Source organism: Phyllostomus discolor, chromosome 2 (genome assembly GCF_004126475.2).
Source record: "Phyllostomus discolor isolate MPI-MPIP mPhyDis1 chromosome 2, mPhyDis1.pri.v3, whole genome shotgun sequence".
Taxonomy (NCBI): Eukaryota; Metazoa; Chordata; class Mammalia; order Chiroptera; family Phyllostomidae; genus Phyllostomus; species Phyllostomus discolor.
Genome location: NC_040904.2, coordinates 159,991,997 through 160,001,003, shown reverse-complemented (window position 1 = coordinate 160,001,003; position 9,007 = coordinate 159,991,997). Strand labels below are relative to the sequence as shown.

The 9,007-nt window shown below is 56.9% G+C and overlaps 1 protein-coding gene and 1 long non-coding RNA gene across 6 annotated transcripts; one reads left to right on the top strand and one right to left on the bottom strand.

Annotated features, from left to right (window-relative positions):
* Positions 1-92: 92 nt before the first annotated feature.
* On the top strand, positions 93-6,936 carry ARHGEF25 (Rho guanine nucleotide exchange factor 25). Of its 5 annotated transcripts, none has more exons than XM_028532643.2 (16): positions 93-285; positions 569-683; positions 2,931-3,145; positions 3,278-3,373; positions 3,454-3,530; positions 3,714-3,780; positions 3,972-4,075; positions 4,269-4,338; positions 4,450-4,539; positions 4,632-4,724; positions 4,915-4,965; positions 5,159-5,236; positions 5,435-5,635; positions 5,767-5,947; positions 6,238-6,449; positions 6,737-6,936. In XM_028532643.2, the coding sequence occupies exons 1-16, from the start codon at positions 187-189 to the stop codon at positions 6,854-6,856; spliced, it is 1,869 nt and encodes a 622-aa protein (XP_028388444.1). In that variant the 5' UTR covers positions 93-186; the 3' UTR covers positions 6,857-6,936. The 5 variants fall into 5 exon arrangements, with proteins under 5 accessions (XP_028388444.1, XP_035874641.1, XP_035874643.1 ...); XM_036018748.1 differs by having other exon boundaries at positions 106-285; positions 6,238-6,353; XM_036018749.1 differs by lacking the exon at positions 93-285 and adding an exon at positions 1,519-2,001.
* Positions 6,937-7,150: 214 nt separating this feature from the next.
* On the bottom strand, positions 7,151-8,984 carry LOC118499051. The gene is made up of 2 exons (XR_004901548.1): positions 7,755-8,984; positions 7,151-7,332 (listed from the first exon to the last, which is right to left on the bottom strand). It is a non-coding gene; the product is annotated as an uncharacterized LOC118499051 (long non-coding RNA).
* Positions 8,985-9,007: the final 23 nt, after the last annotated feature.

The following is a 9,007-nucleotide window of genomic DNA, read 5'->3' as shown; positions in this document are numbered from 1 at the left end:
TGAGCTACGGTTGCAGGGAGGAACAACCCTACCCCTTTTGAAAAGTTTGGCTAGGGTGGGAGTAGGGGCGGGGCCGGGCAGGGGGCGGATTCGTCAGCAGCAACTCCCCGGACGCACGCAGGCCTCAGAGCCCCTCAGCTTCCGTGCCCCTCAGCCCTGAAACTTGGAGCTGAGTAGGGGTCCAGCATGAAGCCCCCGGACCGCCCCGCCCCTGGCCGCACTGACCGGATACTGGGGGTCATGGGGGGCATGCTGCGCGCATGCGCCCTGCCCGGGCAGGAGGGGGTAAGAAAGGGCGAGTATGGTGGGGTTCGGCGGTGTTTAGGGGGCTTCAGGAGGGCTGCACTCCACAACTCAATCACACGGAAAAAGAAATTTTGCGGGGCACTCTCAGGAATCCAGGAGTCCCATTAAGAGGGCCACAGCCACGTTCTGGGTGAACCGTTCCCTCCACTCCAGTCTTGGCGACCCTTTGATAACAATGTGGATTTTTTGACAGCAGGGGAGAGGGGGAAGGTCAAGGCTGGGCGTGAAGGGCGGATTCCTTACAATCATTCTATCCCCACAGCCCCCCGAGAGAAGCCCCCTGGGGCCGGAGGGGACCGAGCCAGAGACTGCCTGTACGGAGGGGGGTCAGAGAGGGGAGCGTGAACGTGAGGTCCCCGCTTGGGCTCTGCAGCCCGGTAAGAAGCTGGCGGTGGGGTGGGGCTCGGTTTGCCATCCTGCGCAAAGTGGCGAATTATTTTTTTTTAAATGCTCTTATGGGCATAAAGGTGCACATTTAATTTGCATGAGACCCATTTAATCGTTGAGACCTCCACGCTTCTTCTTGCCCTCTAGTCTGCTGTGTGTCCCCCACGCAGCCGGCCTCGAGCCCCCGCAGGCGGAGTGTCCCCGCGCCCCACCCCTGGCCCCTCGCCAGCCCAGGCTCCGGGACTTCGCCTTAATTGGTGCTTAGCCTCGGCTGGAGTCCCCGGGCCTGGAGGAAAGAAGGGTCCGGTGAGAGGGCTGCATCTGGGCTGTGTTCCCCATTCACGCACCCTTACTGAGGGGCCTGGTCCACCCCTGCGCGGGTAGGGATGGTCCCAACCCCAGGACATCTTCGCACAGGCCAAGGCCGCGTCCACCGCGCCCTTCTCCACCGCAGCGGCGGAGGGGCGACCCGGGCAGCCCCCACCGCTGGACTTAATCCCCACCCCAGCCCTCCGCAGTCAGAGCCCGCGATGCTGTTAGGAGGGGGAACCGGGGCTGGGGAGCCCAGGACGCGGAGGAGGGGCGGAGGCGTTGGGGACGTGGAGTGGGAACGCTGTGGTGCCTGGGGGAGGGGGGATTGGGGCGGGAACCCGGCGCTGGCGAAAGGGGGAACCGGAGGGAGAGGGCGGAGCTGGGCCGCAGAAGCCCCTCCCCGCAGCGGCACCGCGGCCGAGCCTGTTATTCGGCTCGCCGCTCGGCCGGAACCCGCGCAGCGCCCGTGAACTCGGGGAGTCAGCCCCCGCCTTCTCCCCTGCCCGGGCCTAGAACCACCCCCAACCCGAGAGGCCGGAGACGGAGCTGGAGCGGCTGCCACATCCCGGCCCAGTCTCCCCCATCACCCCTCCCCTCCCCGCTGGACATCTGGACCCTGGGCCCCGCACCGACAGGGTTCCGGAAACCCTCCCCGCCCAGATCCGCGGCCCGGCCGCGCGCCGCCCTCCCCGCAGAGCCCCCAGCCCTCTCCCAGACTAGACTTCCGCCTACCCCTGGACGCCCCCTCCTCGGTCCCTCCCTCCCCCGCTCCCCCAGCCTGGAGCGGGGGTAGGAGGGAGGGGGGGTGTGCGCCCTGCGTGGTCCCCACCCCGCCCCGCCCCCCGTGATTCCCCCTGCATGGCCGGCTCGGGCGGGGGGTTCGGGGGGCCCCGGGCGCCATGCGCGGGGGGCACAAGGGGGGTCGCTGTGCCTGTCCCCATGTGATCCGAAAAGTGCTGGCAAAATGCGGCTGCTGCATCGCCCGGGGGGGACGTGGTGAGTGTGAGGTCTCCAGGGCTCAGTGTTGAATGGGGGGCGGGCTGAGGGTTCAGGATTTCTGTTTGCCCTGGCCTTAGGGATTTAGAAGCTGGAGACTGTACCTGTGTTTTCCAGGAAACACTTAATAGATGATCTCTAAGATCCCTTCTGCCTGCCAATTTCTAACTAGTTAAGGAAATTGGGGAAGGGGCAGGGCTTTCTTGTAGTTAAGTGGGTATCTGGAGGACCCATCCACAATCCTTTTAGGCCTAGAACCGCATCTTCCCTCAAACCCTTTTGCTGAGAATCTACTTCAGCTCTGAACAGGGACAGGGGGATGGAGGGCTGAGGAATGAAGGGGTCTACCAGACGCTTTCTCAAAAATCCCTGCTCCTCTCCCTGAGCCCAGGCCAGAGAGCCCCCTGACGCACTCCCCGCTTGCCCCCTCTGTTGGGTTTGTGCATGTTGGGGAGGTGGGCTGCAGAAGTCTTTTCTTTTTATTATAGTGATTACTACAGTTTGTGGAGGAGGGGTCTGGGGGCGGCAGATGGGCTCTTAGCTCCTCATACCCCCCTTCTCAGAAAATGGTCTGTACCCACGGGAAGGGGGAGGGTTGTAAGAGAACAGATGGCCACCCTGCACCCCCGCTTCCAGTGTCTGCCCAGATGGCCGCCCCCACCCCCATATCTATGCCATGCTCAGGATGGGGGGAACCTCCACATGTAACTGGGGTCGAAGCCTGGGAAGCCAGATATTTACTCTCCTTCCTTTCAAGGGTGCCCTGGTGAAATCTTCTGTCTGGGCCAACTCAAATGAGGATGGCAAGAGAGAGCCTGGGGAAAAGGGGCTGAGCGTGATAGAGGGGAGGCTCTGGGAGCTTCTAAAGATCCTGAGTCTGGAGCTGGAGGAATAGCTGTCACCCCTTTTGTTCCTCCCCACCCCATTAGAATCCTATTCCATTGCTGGCAGTGAGGGGAGTATCTCAGCTTCAGGTGCCTCGGGCCTGGCTGCCCCCTCTGGCCCCACCTCTGGCCTCAGCTCTGGCCCCTGCTCCCCGGGCCCTCCAGGGCCCGTCGGTGGCCTGAGAAGATGGTTGGATCACTCCAAACATTGTCTCAATGTGGAAACCGAAGCAGACAGTAGCCAGGCTGGACCATATGAGGTAAGCAGGGAGCATCACAGAATGTAGGACATCCCTGAAGGACACTGGGAGAGAGAATAGGTTGAGGGTCACTGGTCAGTGGACAGACACAGCTACTGTCCCTGACCTCTGGCACTTGACCTTGGCCCCTAGAACTGGATGCTGGAACCAGCTCTAGCCACAGGAGAGGAGCTGCCAGAATTGACCCTGCTGACCACACTGTTGGAGGGCCCTGGAGATAAGACGAAGGTCTGAGGAAATGGTCTGGAGTGGTTCCCCTTACCCAAAAGGCATCCATTTGTTTACTCTCGGATGTTCTTTTCTTTCAGCCACCTGAGGAAGAGACTTTGTCCCAAGCCCCTGAGAGTGAAGAGGAACAGAAAAAGAAGGCTCTGGAAAGGAGTATGTAAGTGTCCCTATAACCTCGCTCCCCTCCTGCCACTGCACAACTTCCAGAGGAAACGTCCCTCACATTTTAGGTTTGAGAATTGGAATTTCCTCTGAGGTTAGCTGTGGTAAGGAAGGGACTTCTAGTCCAGGAGGGAGGACACAGCTAAATCAAGGATGCGCACTCCTGCTTTCTTCCCAGGTATGTCCTCAGTGAACTGGTAGAGACAGAGAAAATGTACGTGGAGGACTTGGGGCAGATTGTGGAGGTAACTCCCCTTTCCCTTCCCAGATCTGGCCTGACCCTTTCCGTCTGCCCAGGGCTAATTTTAAGAGATATCCTTGATGCTCCTCTGTTCCACCTTCCCAGTCCGCTCTCCATCCTGGACTTGCTGGAGAGGGGGTGTTCCCACAAGGGCTGGCCCCACACACCCATGCTCCCACCCCAAACTTCCCACAGGGTTACATGGCCACCATGGCTGCTCAGGGGGTCCCGGAGAGTCTTCGAGGCCGTGACAGGATTGTGTTTGGAAACATCCAGCAAATATACGAGTGGCATCGAGAGTGAGTGGTGGAGCCCTGAGAGAAAGGGGGAGGGGTGTATGTCTGGTTGTCTCGGTGTCCCACACATGGCCCAGGAGCTGTTGTTGCCTGACGAATGTTTGGACAGGCTTCATGGGGAACACTACTGGGCAGACAGCCCTAAGTTGCATGGGTGGGGATATTTGACCTACCTTTTTCCTTCGGATCTCTCTAGCTATTTCCTGGGGGAACTACAGCAGTGTTTGAAGGATCCTGATTGGCTGGCTCAGCTATTCATCAAACATGTGAGGCTTGAGAGGGTGGAGCTGGGGGAGGGCTTGGGGGTAGATGAGACTCTGCAGACGTGTTCTCCCTCCTCACCCACCCTGCTCTTTCTTAAACTCTACACCTGTTAGGAACGCCGGCTGCATATGTATGTGGTATACTGTCAGAATAAGCCAAAATCAGAGCATGTGGTGTCAGAATTTGGGGACAGCTACTTCGAGGTCAGTGGCTGAGGTGCTTGGGGGAAAGAGGGGCAGAATCATCGTGTGCAGGCTTTCCAGGCTGCACAACCACCCCGTGTCCCTGTCTCCAGGAGCTCCGGCAACAGCTGGGGCACCGACTGCAGCTCAGTGACCTCCTCATCAAACCAGTGCAGAGGATCATGAAATACCAGCTGCTGCTCAAGGTCAGGAACACCCACCTGTTCCGGGGGCTCACAGTCGCTTGGCACGGCGCTTTCCTCACTTGTCTCCCCAGGGTTCCTAACTCTTCCTCCAGACTTCCTAGGAGTCTTCACCTGTGTCTTTGGGGAAGGCTGTGAGAGCCTCTGAGGACATCCTCGGGCCTTCCCTGAGCATTTCTTTTTTACGTCTTAGGATTTTCTCAAGTATTATAGTAGAGCTGGGATGGATACTGAAGAGCTGGAGGTGAGGACTTCTAAGTCTTCCAGGGCACATCACACACACCTTATCTTAGTCTTCTGGATCCCCCAGCTCCTTGGGTGGTATAGTGCTGTCCAATTTTTAGGGGGAGGCTCATCAGGGGTCAAAACATGGTCTGAAGTCAAAATGCTGCTCCTTCCCAATAATGACGATGCTTCTCTCTTCACCTGTGTCCCAGCGAGCAGTGGAAGTCATGTGCATTGTGCCCAAGCGCTGCAACGACATGATGACCCTGGGGAGACTGCGGGGGTTTGAGGTATGCGGATGGAGCGGGAAACCTGAGGCCAGGTGCTCTTCTGCCTGGGCCTGAGTGCTCAGGCAGTCCTTATGCGAACTGTCCTCTCCTGGTGCTGGCCCTACCGTTGTTTGGGAGTGTCAGGGGAAGGAGCGGGGAGAAAGTTGCCCCTTTTCTCTTCTTATTTTTTGCTGGAAAACCACTGTCCTTTGGTTCTAGGGCAAACTGACTGCTCAGGGGAAGCTCCTGTGCCAGGACACATTCTGGGTCACAGAGCCCGAGGCTGGGGGGCTTCTCTCCTCCCGGGGTCGTGAGCGGCGTGTCTTCCTCTTTGAGCAAATTGTCATCTTCAGTGAGGCCCTGGGAGGAGGAGCTCGAGGTGGAGCACAGCCCGGATATGCGTACAAGAGCAGCATCAAGGTAGGGAGGGCTTTGGCTAGGGTGCAGTGAGGCCTCTGACACGGTGTCTGGCTTTTGGATTTGTTGGAGAGGGCAGGAACCAGAGGTGGCCTGAGGAATTTGGGGGTGCTATCTCCCATTTGCCTATCCAGGTGAGCTGTCTTGGACTGGAGGGGAACCTCCAAGGTGACCCTTGCCGCTTTGCTCTGACCTCCAGAGGGCCAGAGGGGGGGATCCAGCGCTATGTCCTGCAGACTGCAGACCCTGCAGTTAGTCGGGCCTGGGTCAAGCAAGTGGCTCAGATCCTGGAAAGCCAGCGAGACTTTCTCAATGGTAAAGCTCTTACCCTCTCACCTCCACCTGCTCTTTCAGCCCTTTGACCTCCTGAATCCCTCACTGCCCAATCTCCCAGCCCTGCCCTCTGACCCCAGCTTCTCCTTGTCCCCTGTTCCCACTTTTCCACTACTGGCTCAAGAAGCAGTAACTCAGAATCCCTCAAGGCCAGTATACATGGATGACAGTGCTTTGGAGGGAGGGCCCATGGGAGGATGGCCTGAGCAGACCCCAGAGGGAGAGGACCTCTGTCTGCAGTGACCCTCCTTCTGCTTTTCTCCTTGCCCCAGCACTGCAGTCTCCCATTGAGTACCAGAGACGAGAGAGCCAGACCAACAGCCTGGGGCGGTCAGGAGGGCCAGGAGTAGGAAGCCCTGGGAAAATTCGGCCTGGAGACCGGTCCCAGGTCAGCACACACACACCCATCAATGGCTCTCTCCCCTCCCTGCTGCTGTTACCCAAACGAGAGTTGGCCAGAGCCCCCCTGCCCCTGGAAACACAGGTATGAAGAATGGTGCTCCCGGGTTGTAAGGGTAGAATGGGAAGGGCCTCTCTTGTTCTGGGATCCCCAAATCCCTCTCCCCCATTTCCTTCCTCTCCACCACCTTCCTTTTGTCTGCCCCTTCCTACTTCCCATCTCTTACCTTCCTCCCTGCACTTTAACTAATGGTCTCAGATCAGCTAAGATGTCTGCAGGAGGTGGCTTTTATAGGGGCTTCCATTGAAAAGAGTAACGGGTGAGGGTGGATTCCTAAATTTTTTGATCCTTCAGCTTGTGCCTTTCTTCAGGCCCTCAGTGACATCCCCCAGACTCCTCGTGACTCTCCTTCAGTTCCACCAGTTCCACCAATTCCAAACACCCCACTCTGCCAGGCCAGACTTGCCAAGTTGGATGAAGATGAGCTGTAATTGGCGAAGGCCACGGGGGTGGTGCTGACTCAGCCACTCTCTTCCCCAAGGAACTTCAGGGCAACCCTTCTGGCACTGCCGAGAAACTCCTCCCTCTTGATGTCGGAGGTGGGCAAAGCTGGCAGTGGTGTCAACTTGGAGGAGGGTACCTAGACTCAGAAGGACTCCTTTCTGTCCCAGTAACATGGGCTCCTTCAGCTCCCACCCCTATGCATGCATCACAGGTCCCCCAAGAGGAGGATATGTGGGTGGGTGGGAGGGCTGGGGCAAGGGCCAGATAGAAATGATTGTTTGTTTGGTTTTTTTTTTTTCCTGTTTTCTGAGAATAAAGGTTTTGTTATATGACTGAGGCTGCTGTCTTGGCACAGGGAAGGGGAAGCGGTGGTGGGGTAAGGGGGACGAAGTGGTATGGAAGAGAGCAGCTGGCCCTTGGAATCAGTTTCAGCGGGGGTCTGGTGAAAGGAGCAGGGCACAGGCTGTAAGATAAAGGACAAGGCTCTTTGTCTCTCACCCGCAACTGCAGACTGCTCAGTCCAGACAGGGGGTTTGCAGGCGCTGGAACACCCTAGATCACAGGTGGCAAACACAAGGCCCTCGGCCGAATCCGGCCCTCAGCCTTGTTTTATCTGGCTTGCACCTTGCTTCTACCTGTAGTTACATTTATACAGTCCTAAAATTACGTTTGGCCCTCTGAAGGCAACCGAGAGGCTGATGTGGTCCCTGGTGAAAATGAGTTTGACATCCCTGCCCTAGATTTTTGATAAATCCTCCCCTTTACCAAGCCCTTCTTCCCCTCCCATCTGGCCTGTGTTCTAGACCCCACAGAAAGCCCACAGCAGCCTGACTTCCCACCATTCCCCCAACACCCAGATTCTAAAGCACCAAATGCCCAATGTACCTTTCTTCAGAGGCCTCCATGTTCAGCTGAGGGAGAATGAGACGGTAGAGAGGATGCTGAGTACTATGGCCCCTTCTGGCTCTAGATCTTATTTTTGCTGCCTAGGAAGTCATGAGGCACATCCATGCTGAGCAGGAATGAATTCCTCTTCAAGCCATAGACCCAAGAGTGTAGAGTCCAAAGGGATCTTCACCCCTCCCGACTTCTGGGATAGCCCCTGGGACAGAAAGCCAAATGTGCGGAGACCGATATCCAGATTCCCTGTCCTGGGTCCTTGGTCCTCAGTGTGCCCACTTTGTCCATTTGTCCCCTGGGCTTAGTCACGTGTACTTGGGCTTCCTCAGCAGACAATAGACTGCTGGGGTGGAGGTGGGGGTGAGGAGGAGCTGGAGCCTCCCTGTGGGCCTGAGGTCCCTCTGTCTGACAATGGGAGGAGGGACCTTTTGGGAGGGGGACAGGACGTACAGCCCAGATAAGCCTTCTGGGGAACAATAGAAGGAATTGAAGAGGGGAGATCCACCCTCACTGTACCCTACCCCCAGGACTTTGGGGTCAGGGATGGGGACCAGAAGGTGATGGGGAGGGGTACTGAGATTCTTGTGAGTGGAGGAGGGGATGGGGCAAACAGTAGGATTTGGGAGCTCAGAACCTCTGTATCTCTTTAGGGACCACAGGACTCCGTGAGGTGGGTGGACGGGCAACAAATTGTACTTAATTTAACCACAAATGTGCTTTTGAGTGCCTAATTTGTGAATTGCACTTGAATGTAATAAATGGTGTTTCAGGTTTTTTGGTTTCTAAGAAATAAAATAAAACTTTCCTATCAGTTCTGTATTTTTCCTGAGGCCCTCAACTGGGAATTTAGGCCCAGGCTCTCCCCGCGGACATGTGGGGTGATGGTTCTCTGTCATCCCAACACAAGTAGCTGCTTCTCATTTCAGCTGTTTGTGAAACTGAAGAGGCCGACAGAGCTCATTACACTCTCTTGGGGGCAACCTGTGCTCCAAGAGGATTTGGGTCCGGAAGATGGAGGGACTGGGGCTAAAATCCTTTGAATTTTCTTGCTTAGGCAGGGAATGCAGTGTCTCTAAGAATGACCTGTAACCCGAGAGGAGCCAGCTTCCGTGTTCTCCCAAAGTGTAGATTCAAAGGGAACTCAGGGTGAAGGGGCAGAGAGTGAAAAGGCTTAGGAGTGGAAAATAGTCAGAGTTGGGTGCGCTTGCCTTTTGGGCTATCCCTCTGGTCCCTAAACC

Excerpts from the sequence above, each read along its gene's own strand:
- ARHGEF25 (XM_028532643.2), top strand. The coding sequence starts at position 187 with ATGAAGCCCCCGGACCGCCCCGCCCCTGGCCGCACTGACCGGATACTG. Across the intron at positions 684-2,930 it reads CGCTTGGGCTCTGCAGCCCG|AATCCTATTCCATTGCTGGC; the intron begins GTAAGAAGCTGG and ends CCACCCCATTAG. Across the intron at positions 5,237-5,434 it reads GGAGACTGCGGGGGTTTGAG|GGCAAACTGACTGCTCAGGG; the intron begins GTATGCGGATGG and ends CTTTGGTTCTAG.